Consider the following 18119-nt stretch of genomic DNA (forward strand, 5'->3'; position numbering starts at 1 on the left):
AGCCAGGGTGTTGCAGTCCAGGAGACTGGAAGACAGGGTTCCCAATGGCGGGACCCGGGAGATACCCCTCCCCCAGCAGATCTTCATGAACAAGGAGATCTCCCCCTGGAAAGGAAAGGGGAATTCCGCCCCCCCCCCAGCGCTGAGCCCAAACCTCCAGCCTCTGGCACAGATCTTTACCCGGTGGGCACCAGCACCCCATATCTCGCCCGCTGCTGGGCTGAGTCTCTGAAAGCGTATCACTAAAACGGCAGGTCAGTGAGAGCCCCTCTGCGACTGGGCGGGACATCAGGCCCACTCGGGCACTTGAGGCGCCTGGCGCGCAGAGAGAGATGGGGAGAGGGAGCCAAGGTTTTCGGCCGCTGGGCGCTTCGTTTTCTCAACACTGCCGCAGGGTTCCCGATTCCCCAGGTCGCCAACGCAGCCACCACCACCCCGCCCTATCCTCTCCCTCTGGGGTTCTCCTGCACAGCGGCCGTGACAGCCAGCTCGGGCTGCTCCCGCGAGGAGGACCCGGGCGCGGAAGGAGCCAGACCGGGGCCACCGCCCTCGCCGCCCTGCTCGCAGGGAGCGCTGTGCGGGCGCCGGGAGGAGTCACACGCCGCCTCGGAGAAGGGAGAGGTGCAGGGGACCCGCACCGAGACGCCCCCTCGCTCGATCTCCGGACCGCCTAAGGCCCCGGAGCGGCCGGCACCGTCGTTTCCCGGAGCAGACGGCCACCCTCGAGGGACGCCGGCTCTCCCGGGGGCGGCTCTGCGCGGCGGCATCGGGCGCTCGGGGCTGGGGGGGGGGGGCGCTTCCCAGGCTAGACGGCGCAGCTTCGGCGCCGGCTCACGCAAGGGGCGGAAGGAGCCCAGGAGGCGCCCAAAGGCCCCACTTCGCCTCCTGCCGCCTTCGCCCCCACCCCAGAAGCGGGCCCCGGCGGTGTCGGGGTCTCAGGGGCGATCTTGCTCTCCAAAAAAAAACCCCAACCCGTCTTCCCCGGCAGAAGCAGGCCGGCCTTGGGTCCGGGACAGCCTCTTAGCCGCGCCCCCTGCCGGGACTTCACCCGGGCCCCGCCCGATCTAGCCGGTGTGCCTTACTGTCTCCGCCCCCCCCCCGCCCGCATAGGCTGCTCTGCTGCACCGGCCCCCCTCCCCGGGGGAACGACCAACTAAAGGCGGCTCAGTCGGCCGGCGCTCTCTTCCCATCGGGAGCTGGGCGTCCCCTCGGGTGGTTCTGCGGATTTTCTTCCTCTCTCCTCCTCCTCCTCCTCCTCCCTTCCCATCGCCCGGGTGAATTCCCCCTTCTTTGAGGATGATTTGAGGGGCCGCGCGGTTTGTCTTCTGCCCGGCGTCAGAATCTCTGCACGAGGCAGGACTCGTCTTTCCAAAGTGTCTTTCCTCCCCCGAAAGGTTTCAGAGGGCGGCCTCTCTGTCCACCCAGGCTGGATTCCAGTCCTCAGACCACGTCCTCTCACGATTTGGGGCGCCTCCTTGGACGAGACAGATCAAGACAGCCGAGAGAGTAACTTTTATCACCTCGAAACAAGGAGGACACACAGCGTGCTGGCTAAAGGGCCGGGCACTGTCCTGACCAGCCACCTCCACGGCCCACATTAATTCCCCCCAAGGGACAGATAGCGCCTGCAGCCCAACCCCTGGTCCCTCCAAGTGGTTCGAGAGCCCTTCAGTAGCCGGCGGGAAAGCCCCCTTTCCGGGAATCCGAGGCTGCCGCCCAGCCCCCTCCCGTCCTCAGGATGGCCTGCACCACCGCCTCCCCTCGGGTCCGGAGGATCTCGTGGTTCCTTTTCTTCAGTTCATCTTCTAGTTCCTGGAGAAGGAGAAAAGGGAGGTGGCAAAGCGGCAGAGGGCCACCCTTGAGGCACCACGTTCCAGGCCCTCCATGGACCTGAATCTCCCCCGTGCTTCACAGCTGTGCTGGCTGAAGACTCCCGTTTTCTGGGTGCCGTCAATCCATTCCAGATTTACTGTGTCACTTTACAAGGGGTGCCCAAAGTGCTGCTGGATCCCTATCTCCCTATCTCGCTCCAAATCAATTCAGGACCTTGGACAACTCCCAAAGAGCAGCGCAAAGCCTGCGGTGGATTCACTGGAGCAGAGTCGTGACCAGCCTCCGTGGCTTAGCCTCCTTCCTGCACACGAAGAACGAAGGTGTGTGTGTGTGTGGGGGGAGGTTAGGAACGAACAAATGCGTCAGGGGAGGGGGGGTTTCCAGATGAAGACCCCCAAGAAAGGCCTCACTTTCAGAGTCAAACCACATGAGAGGGTGAGCTTCTAATATAAAGCCGAGAGCATGTTTTCCCTCTAGAGACAGGCTTCCCCCAGAGCTCTACGCCTGAGCCATCGGACTGGCAAATAGAGCCTGCGTTGACCAATCACCCCACCATTTGTTAACCGAGTACATCCTGCAAAGAAGGTCCTGCCAGGAAACATGCAGGCAAGAAATCCTGTGTTGAACGAGAGCCTCCCTTTGCTCTCCCCCGTTTAAAACCCTGACCAGCAACGGACTGCCTGCAGGAGGGCCCCGGAAAGGCCAGTTGTCCCCCTCCCCCAATGGCTCCCGAGAGACAGACAGACAGAGAGACAGACAGACCTTTGCCACTGTCTCCTCCAGCTGAGTAGACGGGGGCAACAACTGGTTGTGGATGCGGGGCTCTTCCACTGCGGCCTTCAGGTCGTAGTCCAACCAAAGGGTGTTGATGATGGTCTGGGCAAGGGAAGGAGGCCAAGGGTCAGCATTCGGGGGAGCTTGGAAGGGGGCCGCGTGGAATCCCTGAAGTGAGGGGGCTGAGTGGGAAGTCAAGAGGGCAAAAGGAGACCCCAGCCTTTCAGCTGCCGGAGCAGAGCTTCCCCTAGAACTCTGGGGTTGGAAGGGGCCCCTGAGGCCATCAAGTCCAACCCCCTGCTCAGTATAGGAACCCAAACCATAGCAGATCGGACAGAGGGTGGTCCGAGTGAATGCCTCCAGCTTTGGAGGTCATTGGGTCCATCGTCGTACTGCTCTAACAGTTAGGAAGTTTTTCCTGATGTTCAGCCTAAATCTGACTTCTTGTAACTTGAGCCCATGTGTTCGTCAGGGTCTCTCCTCCCCCCGCCCATTGCGCCCCCCCCTTGATGTTTCAGGAGCCTCAGGAAAGCAGCTTCATAATGGTGCCAGCCAGGTCTCAAGACATCATTCTCCGCCCGCCCCTCCATTTTGCCTTCATAGTGACCTTGTGGGGGGGGGGAGCTTTCAGCACACTCCATGTGACCCACCAGTGCAGTCGCCGTGGTGATCTTCGTCCCACCCGAAGCGCCGACCACCATCCGGACCTGGTTCCTCTCATCCACCAGGATCGTCGGACACATGGACGAGGTCGGCCGTTTACCTGTCAAAGAGGCAGGCAGGGTGAGCCTCCCGTGGGCTGGCCCCCTCCTTTCAAAACCACAGCACCCACCCCAGGAACACTTCTGTGGCCGTGAGGGTGTTTGCCCCCACGGGCACGTTGGCGTGGTGTGGTTTGTCCCGCTCCTCAGACCCGGCTCGTCCCGTCAGTCCTGCTCCTTTGGAGGCATGGTTGGCCGTAACCTTTTGGGCAAGGGTGGAGGAGACCCAAAGGTTCGGCTGAATGCTGAAGTAGCAGGAAGAAAGCTGGAGAAGAGGGAGCCCCATTAGGAGGAGCGGGGGGGGAAGCCTCCCCCCACCTCCACTCTGACTCTCTCTCTCCTCTCTCTCATAGGCAAAGCAGCCCATTTAGCCAAGCAGACGCACAAACTTACCCGGGGCAATGAAGTTTGCAACAGAAGGGGCAACCCCAAAGCCATTGACGATGTAAGGGGAGCTGAAGTCATCCATCTCATCGTTGAAGATGATCCCACTCACGTTGGAGCGGACATCAGAGCCAAAGCTGAAATGGACAGATGAGAGAGGCGGATCAGAGTCCTACCCAGTGCAAAACCTGCCTCGGGAGACGGGTCCCCTGGCAGAAAGCTCTCCGCTGACCGGACCGACCGGTGCCAGAGCTGCCTACAGGGGAGACCCCAGCAGCCCTCCTCCATCGCCCCCTTTTTCTTTTTCTTTCTTTCTTTCTTTCTTTCTTTCTTTCTTTCTTTCTTTCTTTCTTTCTTTCTTTCTTTCTTTCTTTCTTTCTTTCTTTCTTTCTTTGAGGCACATCTTGTCCACAGGGCCATAATGCACCACAGAGGCTGCCCCCCTTTCCCAGTGAGCAGTTTCTATGCTTGTGCACGTGCACACACACATAAAGAGGTCTCTGCAAAGCGAGAGAGTGTGTGTTTGCATGCATGCCCAGAACACTCCTTTGTGCCATCTGTGGCTCTTGGCCACCAGAAAGAAGGCCATCTATTTATCTTAAGAAGGCAAACTGCTCAACTGGGGGGGGGCAGGCTCCTTTGCCTGACAAGTGCCACCCGCCCGCCCGCCCACCCATCGGCCTGCCCACCGCTACTGGGCAAAGAGAAGGGAGGGGGAAATGCCTTCCTTTCACCCTCACGGGCTGAAGGCCGCTTGAGGGAACTGAAAGAGCCCCGAGTGAGAAAGAGCCTGGATGGTTTCCCCATTTGTTGGGCGGCTTAACAGGCTCTTTTTAAAAAAATCCCTCCCAGGGTCTGTAAATGGTTACCAACGGAAGCTACGGAAGCTCGATGCTGCCACCGCGTGGCAAATGCTGTTTTTGCAACTTGTAAAAGGCCATTTCTTTCCCTGATCTTTGAGTCAACCCATCGTGTTTTTGGGGGGTGGGGGTGGGGGTGGGGGTGGGGGTGGGGGTGGGCAAAGCCACCTGGGACCTTGGGTGGGGCCCCTTGCCTCCCCTTGGTGCCCACTTGGGCCACGCCAGCCACGCTCAGCAGAGCCCCGGCCCGCACGGAAAGAAGGTCTGCGCCCCTACTATTGGTTGATGGTGCTGGTAGCAGAGACGGCGCTGCCATCCTCAGCCACAACAGAGACGTGAGAGGTACCCGCAGTGTCCGGCGTGTAGTACTCGGGCTCGTAGTATTCGATGGCGTGAGTGGTGTCCGTGATTTTGGCCCGCAGACCCTCCGCAAAGTACTCGGACGTCATGTTCCGGATGACCTGGACGAAAGGAGAGGCTGGTGGCAATGGGGGCCCTCGGAGAAGCCCAGCAAGGGGGAGAGTCACCCGACCCGCAGGCTGGGCCCACGTTCTTAAAGCCACGGGGGAAACGGCTTCTTAGGCCACAGAAGAGGAACGTCTTAAGAGTGCGCCACTGGGCGGGATTCAGGGACGAACCCCCACCCTCAGGAGTTGCCATCAGCCCAACGGTAGCCGGGCGTCTCTGGGGGCCTCGGAGGCAGGAGGTCCTCCTACTGGAGAGGAGCAAGCCTTGCTAGGAAGGCTTGGCCCGGCTAGCCCTTCTCGGCTGCCCTGTACCACACCTCTGGCCCCTGCCCCATAAGCAGAGGGAAGGGGGGGAGAGGGGGCAGGGGCAGGAGAGCCACGCTCGTTCCCCGTGGCGAGGCCTGCAGGGGGTCTTGGCCGGGAAAGAAGCTTCTTCCATCCGTGGCAGGCTAGTGGACATCACTTGCCTCGGTGACGTTGATGAAGGTGGGGTCCCCGAGCAAGGTCCTCTTGGCGTAGGCAAAGCGGAAGGCTTCCAAGATGCGGTGGTAAGTCAAGCCCTTTTCTTCCAGAGTCGCCACGTTCTTCGGGGAGAAATGGTACCCTGTGCGGGCAAGGGCTGGGCGTCAGACCTACACATGTGCAGGGGCTCCTCCCTTGGCCCGAGCCAGAAGGGGGAAGGTGGGCTGTGGAATCCAACCCGGGGCCAATGGTTGGGGGAGGGCAAGATTCGTAGGTTCTTTAAAAGGAGAGGGAGGGAGACACACCGGGCAGGGCAGGGCAGGGGCTTACCTTTCAGGATGTTGAGGATGAGCGCCAGCACAGGACCGCTCAAGGGGGCGCCCGGGGTGTACATGGTGAACGGGCCCATAGGCACCTTCAAGGGGTTTTCCTCCAGAATGGGCTGGTAGTCCCTCAGGTCCTCCAGGGTGAGAATCCCTCCTAGAACGGCGGCATCAAGGAGGGAAGAGCTACAACGAGCCTGTTTAGCACAACCCACACCCTTGCTCGCGAGGAGGCCCCTGCCCATCTGTTGGGGGCCGCAAAGACCCACGGCTTTGGTTTTTCATTGATAGTTACTGATTGAAAAACCAGCAAACCTCACCAGGGAAGAGTGGGAGCCTTCAGCCGAGCCCCGTCTGCCTGCGCGCCTACGGATCAAAAAGAGAACCCACAGGAACCCCCCTCCCCGAAGATCCCCCTCCACCGACCCCCCCCAAAAAGGGGGCCTCCTCTCTCACCTGCTCCCTGGACGTCCCTGACAATCTGCTGGGCTAATCGCCCGGTATAAAAGGCATCCGGCCCCTCGTTGGCCAGAATCTCGTAGGTGTCGGCCAGCGTGGGCAGGGCGAGGGTCTCGTTCTCCTGGAGGACTTTCCCTTCTTTGCAGAAGACTTCGCTGGGGAGGGAAGAGACCAGGAGGAGAGAAGTCAACCTGGGGAGTCTGTCAAGATTCCTTGGGGACCCCCTTCGGTTCTGGACGTGACCAGGGGTTGTGTGTACCTGGGGGGGGGGTACACGGATGGACTGGGGGTCCCTTTCTGGTGGATTTGTTAACCCAGAGCGGATTCTATGGAGTCAAGGGACGTTCCCTCTTGCCTTGACCAAATCTGCCTCGGGGAGAGCACAACAGAGATATGGTCTCGCCATCTGGTGGCACTTAAATAATGCTACATCTTTTATGATTTCTCTAGGAACATGAAACGTCTGTCTGTCTGTCTGTCTGTCTGTCTGTCTGTCTGTCTGTCTGTCTGTCTGTCTGTCTGTCTGTCTGTCTATCTATCTATCTATCTATCTATCTATCTATCTATCTATCTGTCTATCTATCTGTCTATCTATCTGTTCCAGTTGAGAACGTTTACCTTGGAGGGACTACAATGATCATGCTAGCAGAAGAATTCCTGGAAATATAGACCAGAAAAGTAACTTATCAAGGCCCTGAAAGCTGTAGGTAGTACCTGAAAAGGAGTGGCCCATCCCCATGAAGAAAGGACATCTTGGTGCCCCAAATGGCCTCTTGAGTCAGGCACCTCCAAAAGGCTCCCGTCACCCCGCCAAACACAGAGGACCCCTCCACCTCACCTCACCCCAGAGCCACGTCACCTGGGACCAGCGTTTGGAAAACGGTCCACCCACCCATGGCAGAACCAGATCTAAAAGCAGCCCGAGCTTATGTTACAGATTATGTGCCACTAAAAGAGGGGATTCTTTGAGTCCTAACAGTGTGTGATTGTCCGTGCAGGAGCTCCTCCCAAACCCGTAGTTTGCAAAGGTGCTTGCTCTGCTTTGTGGCGGGTCTTCTGTGTTGGAGCTGAGACTGTATGTGCCAGCAAATGAAAAAGGGGTGGACTATCTGAGGAACTTGAAGCTATTCTCCTCCACAGATCTCTGTACTTCTAACAGGGTACAAAAAGGAGAAATTTAACCAGAAATTGAGAACTTTGCAACATTCTGGGGGTAATCTCACACTTTGTTTGAAGACGTGAAGGTCTGCCCCAGCAACATCTGTTGGCATTAATGCGGTTTCAGCCTTAATGAGAGGTCCTTTGTGAGGCAGATTTAGCTCCCAAGACTTGCCTTGAGATACATCAGCTTTAAGAAGCCGTGCAGCATATGGGGAGGAAGAGGCGTCTGCACCTCCTAGTTAGGTGGAACTTGAATGTGGGTGCCTTCGGTCTCCTCGTGACCTGAGGCGCCCCTCCCCCCGGCTGCAGCTTTCTTAGCCGACCCTTGAACCTGACCTGGGTTGCCCCTCCTGGCCCCACAGAGGCTGGCCACTTTTCCACCCAGCATTCCAGGGGCTTCCACACCCTTCCAGGGCCACCCACCAGCCACCCCCACCCCCATTCACCTACCACAAGGACGGGTTGCTCTCGATGTCTGCTTTCTTGCTCTCCAGGGCGCGGGCCAGTCCCTTCCCGACTGGGAACCCCTCCCTTGCCAGTTGGATACTGGCCAAAAAGAGGTCCTTCCAGGGCAGCTGGCCGTGACGCCGGTGCGCCATTTCGTAGCCCCGGATTTCTCCTGGAACTGCAATGGACAAACCCCCTGGAGCGGACAGAGAACGAGCGGGTCAGCGCTGCCGAAGGATCGTCAGGGGGCGGGAAAGGCCCCTGGCCTAAAAAAAATGCCCCACAACGAAGGGCCTGCCGGGACTCTGCTTCACACCCCACTGAGACATGGGTGGGATGCGGAGGGTGGCTGTCGTGGGTCCCACGAGGCCAGCTGGAGGGCCGGCGAAGCGAGGCAGGGCCTTCTTTGTGGTGGCCTCTATGCCGAGAGAATCCCTCCCTCCAGAAGGGGCCCTGGACACTCAGAAACCTGGCCAAGACCTTCCTGTATGGCAGGGCTCATGGGGAGGAGGGAGCCTGAGGACTCTCCCGGCGACACCCCTGGCAGGTAGTCCTCTAAACCCAAGAGACTCAAAGCAGAACCCTCCAGATGTTGTTGGACTGCAGCCCCTCCACCATCTCCCCCCCCCCCCCGCACTACAGGCTGCACTGGCTAGGGATGAGGGCAACCACACCCCACATCGGGAGCACTGCTTTTTTTACAGACCCTTCGAGAAGGCGATTGCTTCTGTTTTGCATGATTGGTACGAAAGTGTCTCCCTGCCAAAATGCAAATCCCTTTCCAAAAGTGACACTGAGCATCCTCAGCTCTTCACCTGAGGGACGCCCTTCACCTGCCTGCCTCCTCACCTTTCAGGGACCGCTTCGTGTCGTTCCCGAACATGTCCTGGGAGGCGTTCTTTGGTGCCACCTCCCTGGCGTTGATGACTTCCACTTTCCCTGCCAAGAAACCCAAGGGGTAAAAACGTATGTGTGTGTGGGGGGGGGTGGAAGCCACTGGGGCTGACATCATCATCATCATCATCATCATCATCATCATCATCATCAGGAGCCATCAGCCACCTGGGGCTCCCACACAGCCATTCGGAGCAAGGCAGGGTTAGCTCCTGCTGGGGCCTTTCCTGCCTCTCATCTTCCCCTTGCTTTCTCGGGGGCAGAAAGAACGCGCTGTTTGTGGGAGAAGGACCCACATCATCGTGTTGTTCAGGTGCCACTTTTTGCACAAGGGGGGGCGCTGGCCGAGCCCTCTGCCCCCCCGGCCCACCCACAAGGGGGGCTTCTTTACACCTCCTGTTTCTAACATACTGCAGCCCAGACCCTGATGCTTTGCTGGTGTTTCGGGGGGGGGGGGAGAAGGGCTGCTGAGGGAGCATCCGTACTTGTGCCTATTCACTCACCTCACCCGTCTGTCCCCCCCCCGAGACACCTGACAGGGTGGAAAGCCGCCTGGGTGGGTTCACAAAGCATTGCCAAGCTGAATTCCAGACCCCCCCCCCGTGACTAAGGCTGACCAGAAGGACGTCCTGGGAAGGAGGACCTTATTTATTTTAATTTGTTGATTTGCTTTCCTTCTCTCCCACTTTTCTCTCAGGGGAGGCCCAGATCTGACCTTTCAAAGTTCTTGCTTCTCCACCCCCCCCGGCCGCAAATGCTCTCCCACTGCCAGTCCTCCTTACCGTCGGCCGTGTAGATGGTGAAGTAAAGGCCCCCACCGATGCCCATGCTGTGGGGGTTCATCAGGCCCACACAGAGAAGAGCAGCGATGGCTGAGTCAACGGCAGAACCTCCTTTCTGAAGGATGTCCCTGTGGGGCAGGAGACAAGAAGGCGTGTGTGTGTGTCATGGCTGGGCTGGAAGAGCAGCTGTCCTCCTCATTCCCCCCCTTCCTAGCCGGGGGGGGGGGCTCCCTGTGAAAGGGGCTTCCTTTCAGCACCTCCTCAGTGTCCAGACAGCAGCGGCCTAGGGTCAGACTATGCAGGAGTCAAGCTTCGCCATTAGAAGCCAATCTCCCTTAAGAGATAAAAGACATTCGCTCATCCTACCATGACTGTGTCTACAGTGCCTCAGGGTGTAAATTACAGCTTGCTTTTATGGCCATTAAAAGTAAAGGTAAAGGTTCGCCTTGACAATTTTTGTCCAGTCGTGTTCGACTCTAGGGGGCGGTGCTCATCCCCGTTTCCAAGCCATAGAGCCAGAGTTTTGTCCAAAGACAATCTTCCGTGGTCACGTGGCCAGTGTGACTTAGACACGGAACGCTGTTATCTTCCCACCGAAGTGGTCCCTATTTACCTACTTGCATTTTTGCATGCTTTCGAACCGCTAGGCTTACGGGAGATGGGACAAACGATGGGCACTCATTCCGTCACGTGGATTCAATCTTGCAGCTGAAGATCTACAGACCTTACAGGACAGAGGCTTCTGCGGTGGGCTTCATTTGCAAAATGGTCAGTTTGAAGGAAGGGGTCTCTGGAATTGCAATGTTTTATCACTTCCTAATTGTGAAGATCCCCCTCATTCTCAGGCTTTCCTTTTCAGCATGTTTTCAATGATTCTGTTCTGGGTGACAGTCCCTCCAAAACACAAGGGAGGGGGCAGAGCAAAGCTGGGGGAGGGTTGCTACTGCTTGGGGGGCAGACGGGGGAGCAGCCTCTCTTGGGGGGGCACAGAAAGGACACGGTGGGCTGCTGTGCTCTTGGCCGGGGTGGTGGAAGGGGGCGCCCATCTTACCTGCCGACGAGGGAACAGGGACCGGCGTCTGTGGCCACGGCCGCCTTGCTGTAGACCTCCGCCTTGTGGTGCTTGGGGGGAGGCTTAGGGCGCAGTCCAAAGAAAAGCCCGACAAAAACGACGATGGCCAGAAGGAGGACCGCCAGGACCCCAATCTTCACGGACTTCACCCTCATCATTCTGGGGAAAGACCACACCAGAGCTAACAGGCAGAGATGAGGCACGGAGCTGGGCCACCTTCAGCCACGGACCGTCCTCCTGGGACATCGGAGGGGCTTCTCTGCCTAACCCAGAGGGCCTGAGTTGGCACAATGGTGGCCCGCCCCCACCCCCTTGGAGGAGACCCCATTTGCGGGGGGGGGCTGTATCTGGGTCAGCTGGGGTTGCAACCGCAAGTGGCCCACTGGGGGGGGAAGCTCCCTGGAGCTCAGCGTCCTCCCCCCCTAAGGCAGGCCCTCTTTCTCATTCCCTTTGCCCCAAGAGGGGAACCCCCCGCCCCTGGACCTCCTGGATACCCCCCCCCCAGAGGCCAACGGGGTTCCCTTTGGGAATCCTCTTACTAGAGCAGCAACCCACCTTCTGGACAAAAAGCAGCCCCCCCCGTCGTGCCCCCCCCTGCCCTCTGGCCCTCCTCCTCCTCCTCCCTCCTGAGATGCCAAAGCCTTTTCTGCTTGGGCAGGCTTTGGACACCTGACTGATGATCTTAGGCAGGAACTACCTATTTCCAAAGCAAAAGGCAGGGAAGACTCTCGTCCTCGGCTGCCAAAGTCCAGCACCCTCCATTGCCCGGGAATTTCCCCCTGGGCACAGTTTTCACCCAGGATTAGAAAGCTTCCTCACAGCCATGTGCTCCCTCCCTCCGTCTCTCTTTATATATATATATATATGTATTTAGGGATGCACCTGTAAAATGCATTTTGAACTGACCTTTTAACTTGATTCTGATTTTACACTGGCTCATCCTGGGTGTTTTTATTAATATAAACACAATGATCAAAAATATGGACAGTCAGCTGCAGATTACCAGAGATCAACCCATAGAGCCGGACCGGCCTGCTGGGGCTGAACCTCCCGCCCGGAGAGGAGCTGAGCTCCCTCTCTTTGGAGAAGCCAGTCCCTTCCCCTCCTGGGCAGAATCGCCGCCCTGCCCTGCCCAGCCCTGCCCAGCCCTGCCTGAGAGGAAGCGCCCAGAGCTGGTCCCCCCCCCCCCAGCCGGCCTCTCCGCTCAGGGGCAGAAGCCCTGCTGGCCTAAGTCAACCGGCTTGCTTTTGTTTCCCTCCCTCATCTTCTCCCAGAACTGGGACTCAAGGCGGCTCAGTGGGGGAGAGAAAAGCCCCCTGTGGGGTGGGTGGGCGAGCGGGAGGGCCTCCCCCCTGGCGGCTCCCGTCACCTCCTCTTGCCACCAGTGGGGCCTCTGAACCCTGCTGGCAGACACGTGTGGCAGAGGCCACGGTGCTGAGCCCAAGGCCGACACAAGCGTCGGGATATCCGGCTGCCAAGCAATGCAGCATCTTTTGGCTAACAGCTAGCGCTGTGAATGGCGCCCAGAGACCAAACGGAAGGGGGAACAACATTGGGGGGGGGAACCTGGGCTCCTCTTCAGCTCCCCAAGCAACCTGTCCGCTTCCCCTCCTCCCCTGCCCGCCCCCCATCATCCCCATTTTGCATCAGCTCAGCTTTCCAACACAAGAGTCAGCAGGAAAGGCGGCAACGGAGGTGGGTGGGTGGGTGGGGGAGAGCATCCAAGCCAGGACTCCAGGGACCCGAACTCAAACCCCTGCTCGGCAATCCCTCCTGGAGACTCATCGAGAGGTGTTCGGTGGGAGGCACGCGCTCCTCGCCCTCCTCGTGTACCTCAAGAACCCTGTTAGGGTCGCTGAAAGCCCAAAGCATTCTGAGGAGGCCCAGCATCGGCGGACCTTTCCATATTCTTCTGCTGGGAGGGGGCAGCCCCTTGTCAAGTGATCCTTCCTTCCAAATGAATGCAGGCCATGTTGCGGGGGGGGGGGGAGGAGAGATCAAACTTATTTCGGGAGTAATAATCCTGCTGTCTCTACACATCTGAGATTTTAGCTTCGCGAGGTCTAGGGCAGGGGACCGCACATGAAACGGCCACAGAGGGAAACCCCCAGGGATCTCCTTCAGGAAACAGCAGGCGCAAAACCCAAGCTGGCGAACCTTTAGAGACCTCGCGGCCCGCAGGTCAGCCTGGCTTACCCCACCTGGTGCTCTGGCCTCCAGCCCTCTCGTGCCCCTCGGCTTCAGCTGCCCACGGAAGGAGGGCTCGAGGGCCACCAGAGCTGCTGCGCTCGCGGGCTTCACCTCCTTTCCCTTCTCTTGGTTTTGCTGCAGCTTCTTCTCCTTCCTGTCCTCTCGTATGAATCACACACCTCTCTCGCCTTTTCTCCTGCCAATCTCGATCTTCCTGATTTTGCTGCAGATTCACCTCCTTCTTGACCACTAGCATGAATCACATACTTCTGCCTCCTCAGAATCGCACAGGAGCCTCAGTTTCCTGGAAACAGTGGGTGATATACTTTCGCAACGGCCTCTTCATCCTTCAGCCAGTGATGTTACCCCAGCTGAAGCCATGCTCCCTCGCTTGAGCTTTAATGGCCAGAGGGTTTTCTGTCATCTCTTTTGTTTGCAGACTAAATGTGATGCAGCAGCAAAAAGGGCTAATACTATTCTAGACCTCTAATAGGAGCCTAACATTCAGCTCTGGGGAAGTGTTAGCTGCTCTCTGTTCTTCTTTGTCTGGACCTTGACTAGAATGTGTGTCAAGTTCTGGTGAACCCCATTTAAGAAGACTATCAGGAGGACTGATGATTGAACCAAGGAATACAAAATCTTCAACGGTTTCAGCTTCTGCATTGTCAGGATCAAAGTTACGTGATTCCCCTTAAGGTTCAACTATGATCCTTTTCCCACACTTTCATCTTTAACCTTCCACGAGTAGCCATTTCAAGCCATTATTATTTTCTGCTAGAAATACAGTGTCATGTGTGTGCCAGTTGTCACTCTTCCTTCCTCCGAATCTAATTTAGTTTTTGGTATGGTATGTTTCAAATACAGGGTGAACAGGCCGGAAGATAAAATGCACCCCTGTCCAACTCCTTTGTCACTTCTGTTTGTTGATATTGTGTCCCAGCAGTAGCCTCTTGTCCTGAGTATAAATTAGGCATCATGATGATCAAAGTGTTGTGATTCATGTATGTCTTTTAGAATGACCCGTGCCTTTTCATCGCATGTAGAGGCTTTCATGTGGTGCCCCGCATGACGATGATAATCTGTTCCATAGAAATCGCTGCCTTATGAAAACATCGTCTTGCGAAAACCGTTTCCCCATTGAAATGCACTGAAACCTATTTAATGCTTTCCAATGAGGAAAAATTGTTGTCGTTTTGCGAAGATCGCCCATAGGGAAGCCATTTTGCGAAGCGCTGATCAGCTGTTAAAATGGCTGTCCTGCAAAGCATCGGTCCCGAAAACACCCGTTTTGCGAAGCGCCGATCAGTGCCAAAATTGTCGTCTTGCGAGAAATGGTTTGCGAGGCACGGACCCAAACATCGTCCAGCGAAAATCGCCCATTGGAAACACTGTTTTGCGAATCGCTATAGCAATTGCAAAAACTTAAGGTCATGCGGATTCATCGTTTTGTGAGGTCGTCGTCTAGCAGGGCACCACTGTACTTTATAATGCACAAATTGATGTTCTTCTGTTTGCTTTGCTTTGGTTCGCTTTGTACCGGGGACAGAATTCAGGTGGCAAAAACTAATCCCCTCACAAAGAAGTAAGAAAAACAGGGAGGCAGCACCAATAAACATAAATGCAACACAGAAGATCTTCCTCAAAGGGTTTCCTCCTTGCATTTGAAAGCCTTGTTGTGAAACGCCAGCTGATTTCCGAAGCAGATCAGAGGCTGAGTCTCTTTCAAAGATAAGAGCTCCATTCAGAAGCTTTCAATGAATCAAAGCCCAGCACATTTCTAAACCATTTCTTCAGGGCTTCTTGGAACATATTTGAACCTTTCCTTTTAAAAAGATGCTGGTTTCTTAAAGAGAAGAGGAGCTTGCTCTGGTAATCTATGTGGACAGAAATCTCTAGGAGATCTGCTCTGATCCGGCACCAAGCAGCAGAAAACGGCTGCTTGGTGTCTGGATGAGTCCCCTGAGTAAAACCACAGCACGGAGCTTCAGGTTTTGAGCGCCCTCCAAATGGAAACGAAGCCTAAATAAGCCGTCTTTGCCTTTCCTTTTTGGTCACGGTGTCGTGGGGCCTTTTCCGCCTGCCATGGCCTTACAGCTTCAGCCAGGGCTCCTCCAGCCTGGCCGGAGACCTGGCTTTCTTCTCCAGGGCGACGGCTGAAGGTTCCCCCCTCTTGGGTGTCTGGCTGTTTCTGGCCAGCGGTCGAGAGAACCTGCGACGCTGATGCTGCTTTCCTTTGGACCTTCTAACCTGTCACCCCGTTCTGGCCTCACATCGGCCAGGGTCTCCTCATTTCCCCAACGCCCCGAGCCCTCCTTGGCCGCTCCCATCCATCCGTTCGCCTGCTGGCCAGAGGGACCTGCCAGAAGGGCAGAACCGGCCCCGGCTATTCTCCCCAAGGCCTTTCTGGTGGCCCGGCCGGCCGGGCGCCTGACGTCCTCCTGCTCATCGGCCCCCTTTTTGGCCGCCAGATGCCTTCTTCCTTCTCCGAAGAGGACCAAGCGAGGCGAGGCAGGACAGCAGGACGTGTCGCTTGTCTCGGCCTCACCGCACTCTCCCTTTCACCGCCCTGCATGCCCTTTTGTGGGATCTTCAGAGGTTCAGCCATGATGCCCCCCCCACCCCACCCCGTCTAGCTTCAGCTCAGATGGCCACGGCAGTCGGAGGGAAGGCCCCCTCTGGGAAAAACAGGTAAGGAGGAGGTCCCTAGCAATGGCCCCAGATGGGCTTCCTATTTTTTAAAAAGAGGTCTGTCTTTGAGACTTCTACGACAAGTCTCAAAGACAGATCTCTTTTTTTTTAAATGTCCAAACCACCATTTTTGGATGGGCAATTTTCAATGTCCAGATGAGAAAACCGAGAGTGGCATTTGTTCTGCCCATTGCACTTTGTCTTGCACGGGCAGGCAAGCCGTTGGTGAAGGCTGAATTCCTTAGTACACTTTGCCTGGCATTGCCCTCCTGGTGCCAAGATAAACAGAGCCTGGAATTAGACCGTGCAAGTGGGTGTCACAGTGCAAGAGTGCCTGTCCTGTCGCTCCACGCAGGGACAGCTGGTTATCAATGCACCCTGAGCAATCTTCCTGGAGACACCCTGTCCCTGCGCCGCCCCTTCACACACACACACACACACACACACACACACACACACGGCTTCTCAGTCCCACGCCAGGATCCGAAGCTACCGGACAACCCGCGCCAGGTCCTGAAGGGCCAGCCCCACCCCTGGGCTTCAGAGTCAGAGAGCGTTTTCCAAAGTCCCGGCCCCACAGGGCCATCTCAGACACCCCAGAAGGAGCGGGCAGGCCCAGGCAGCCGGGAGAGGCGGTGGGGTGGGGGGTGGGGGAGCGTTCCTCTTCCGAGGAGCAGGTCGGTGCTGCCCGCCCCGGCATCGCCAACAACTCTTGGGCGTTCAAACAGCCACTTGCCCTGAAACGCAAGACTTCACACTTGAAAAACCTGTGCCCCAAGGCCTTTGGGGAGAAGGAGCCCCGCAGTTCGGACCCTGGAGCTTGGCCCACCTTCGGCATCACCTGAGAGGGCCAAAGAGACAGCAAGGAAGCGCCAGGTGATCCACAGCCCCCCGTCCGGTAAAAGGAGGATCCACACGGGGTGTTTTCCAGGGAGGCAGCCACGTTCCTTCATTCGCCACAGGTTGCGTGTGGCTACCAGAGCGACCAGTTCAGCCCAGCACCAGCAATTTTGTGTGTGTGTATGTGTGTGTAATAATCTGAGGGCACTAAACACGGCCTTTGATTTGTCTAAAGGGGCAAAGGGCTTTTTTGGACTGAGTGGAGGCATGAGGCCCCCCTGCCCCCCAAGCTCCCCCTCCCTTTGCCCATCAGCCCCCTTGCCCTACCTGCCTCCCTCGGGCACTCAAGCAGTGGCGATGGGGGGGGCCTTACAGCCGAAGGGATCTTTGCCTCCTTAGATGATCTGGCCTTCTCCGTACAGGAATTTCAGTCTGCTGGATACGCTGGTGCGGCAGGTGAACTTCTGAATGGGAGTGGCCAAGAAGAGGCTCAGAGAGAGAGAGAGAGAGAGAGAGAGAGAGAGGAGAGCAAAGCAAGGAGCCAGCCAGCAGGCCAAGGGAAAGGAGCATGCGTGCCAAGGCTTGAATGCCCAGGGTGGCCTCGGAGAGGGCTTCCCATTCGCGCTCCTTTCTTCACCTTTTCACTTCTGTTCTTCGGCCTGCGCCTTAATTGCTGCTTGGCAGACAGAGGGGAGGAGAGACGCAGGCGGGGCTCGGCCTCGGCACCCTTGCTCACGGGATGAAAGAAGGGCCCTTCCTTTGCCACCTGGAGAAAAGGACGGGCGTCACACCCAGACAGGCTCCGCGCAAGAGTCACAAATGCTCCAGTGAACCAGGGTGACAGGTTCCCCCAGAAACAGGAAGCTCAAGCAGTCCTTGCCTGCAGATCACTCTGGGACATGATCCACCAAGAGGACACACTGTCCAAACTGCCATCACCACAGGGCTGGCGACTCTGCAGCAACCCCCCCCCCCAAGAGGCGGCTGCTTTAGAACTCCGATCCGGGGCGACCGGTGGCTCAAGGAGACGGGAAGGGTCGTCAAGTCAGATCTAGAAGATCTGGACTCTTGCGGTGCCACCTCTCCCCCCAAGTCTCCACCTCCAGTTCCTTCCCAGTTCTGTGTTTAAGGCAGCTCCTCACAGGATGTAATCAATGTATAGATAGCTCCCAGGCCAGTTTACCAGGTAAACCAATGCAGGCGGCAATAACCTGCACAGCAAAATATTTCAATACGGCCAATAAATCACACAACCGCACGGTCAAAACAGGAATGGGGATAGGCAAGCCAACCTTTCGGTTCTGGCATTGAAATACTGCGGTTTCCAGCACTTGCATCACAAATCATTGAAACACATGAGATGATATCAGGACTTAACTCAAAGGATGACTCCTTGGACACCCCCAGAGAGGAATCCGTACAAAACCAGAATAAAACCAGCAGGCTGAGGCTTGGACAAGGCAATGGCACCCTTCAGCCTCGAGAGACTACAAGGGAACATGCTTGGAAGGGTAGCCGATAGAAGGGTCGGGTTTTGGGGGAACCCCTCCAGGCACTGGGCTAGAGAGCAAAATGTCCAGCCATTTCAGGCCGACCCCATCCGAACTGTGAGCGCCGCCGACCTGTCAGCCAACTGCAGCCTCTAGACAATCTTCAAGAGCAGCTCCAGAGGCAAGAAGGCTTTTTCCAGAGATGCTTCCCCATGGGTCCCATCCCGCTGGG

The 18119-nt window shown here is 57.1% G+C and overlaps 1 protein-coding gene and 2 long non-coding RNA genes across 4 annotated transcripts; 2 read left to right on the top strand and 1 right to left on the bottom strand.

Annotated features, from left to right (window-relative positions):
* Window positions 1-1497: 1497 nt before the first annotated feature.
* On the bottom strand, window positions 1498-17160 carry GGT1 (gamma-glutamyltransferase 1). 2 transcript variants are annotated; one of them, XM_072983088.2, is made up of 13 exons: window positions 16725-17160; window positions 10659-10860; window positions 9608-9735; window positions 8781-8870; window positions 7935-8127; window positions 6321-6478; window positions 5872-6021; window positions 5547-5683; window positions 4889-5073; window positions 3762-3889; window positions 3258-3370; window positions 2596-2709; window positions 1498-1812 (listed from the first exon to the last, which is right to left on the bottom strand). In XM_072983088.2, the coding sequence occupies exons 2-13, from the start codon at window positions 10835-10837 to the stop codon at window positions 1669-1671; spliced, it is 1719 nt and encodes a 572-aa protein (XP_072839189.2). In that variant the 5' UTR covers window positions 10838-10860; window positions 16725-17160; the 3' UTR covers window positions 1498-1668. The 2 variants fall into 2 exon arrangements, with proteins under 2 accessions (XP_072839189.2, XP_020654735.3); XM_020799076.3 differs by having other exon boundaries at window positions 10659-10838; window positions 16725-17159.
* Window positions 3270-4705, top strand: LOC140702626 (uncharacterized). Its single transcript, XR_012081841.2, has 2 exons — window positions 3270-3390; window positions 3722-4705. It is a non-coding gene; the product is annotated as an uncharacterized LOC140702626 (long non-coding RNA).
* Window positions 8019-10060, top strand: LOC140702625 (uncharacterized). The gene is made up of 3 exons (XR_012081839.2): window positions 8019-8151; window positions 8788-8889; window positions 9523-10060. It is a non-coding gene; the product is annotated as an uncharacterized LOC140702625 (long non-coding RNA).
* Window positions 17161-18119: the final 959 nt, after the last annotated feature.

Source organism: Pogona vitticeps, chromosome 14 (assembly GCF_051106095.1).
Source record: "Pogona vitticeps strain Pit_001003342236 chromosome 14, PviZW2.1, whole genome shotgun sequence".
Classification (NCBI taxonomy): domain Eukaryota; kingdom Metazoa; phylum Chordata; class Lepidosauria; order Squamata; family Agamidae; genus Pogona; species Pogona vitticeps.

Bases quoted from the DNA above. Each gene is read 5' to 3' on its own strand.
- GGT1 (XM_072983088.2), bottom strand. From the start codon at position 10,837: ATGATGAGGGTGAAGTCCGTGAAGATTGGGGTCCTGGCGGTCCTCCTT. The intron at 8,871-9,607 runs GTAAGGAGGACT...GTTTCTTGGCAG, and splicing joins CACCATCTACACGGCCGACG to GGAAAGTGGAAGTCATCAAC. The intron at 2,710-3,257 runs GTGGGTCACATG...TCCCTTGCCCAG, and splicing joins TCACCACGGCGACTGCACTG to ACCATCATCAACACCCTTTG.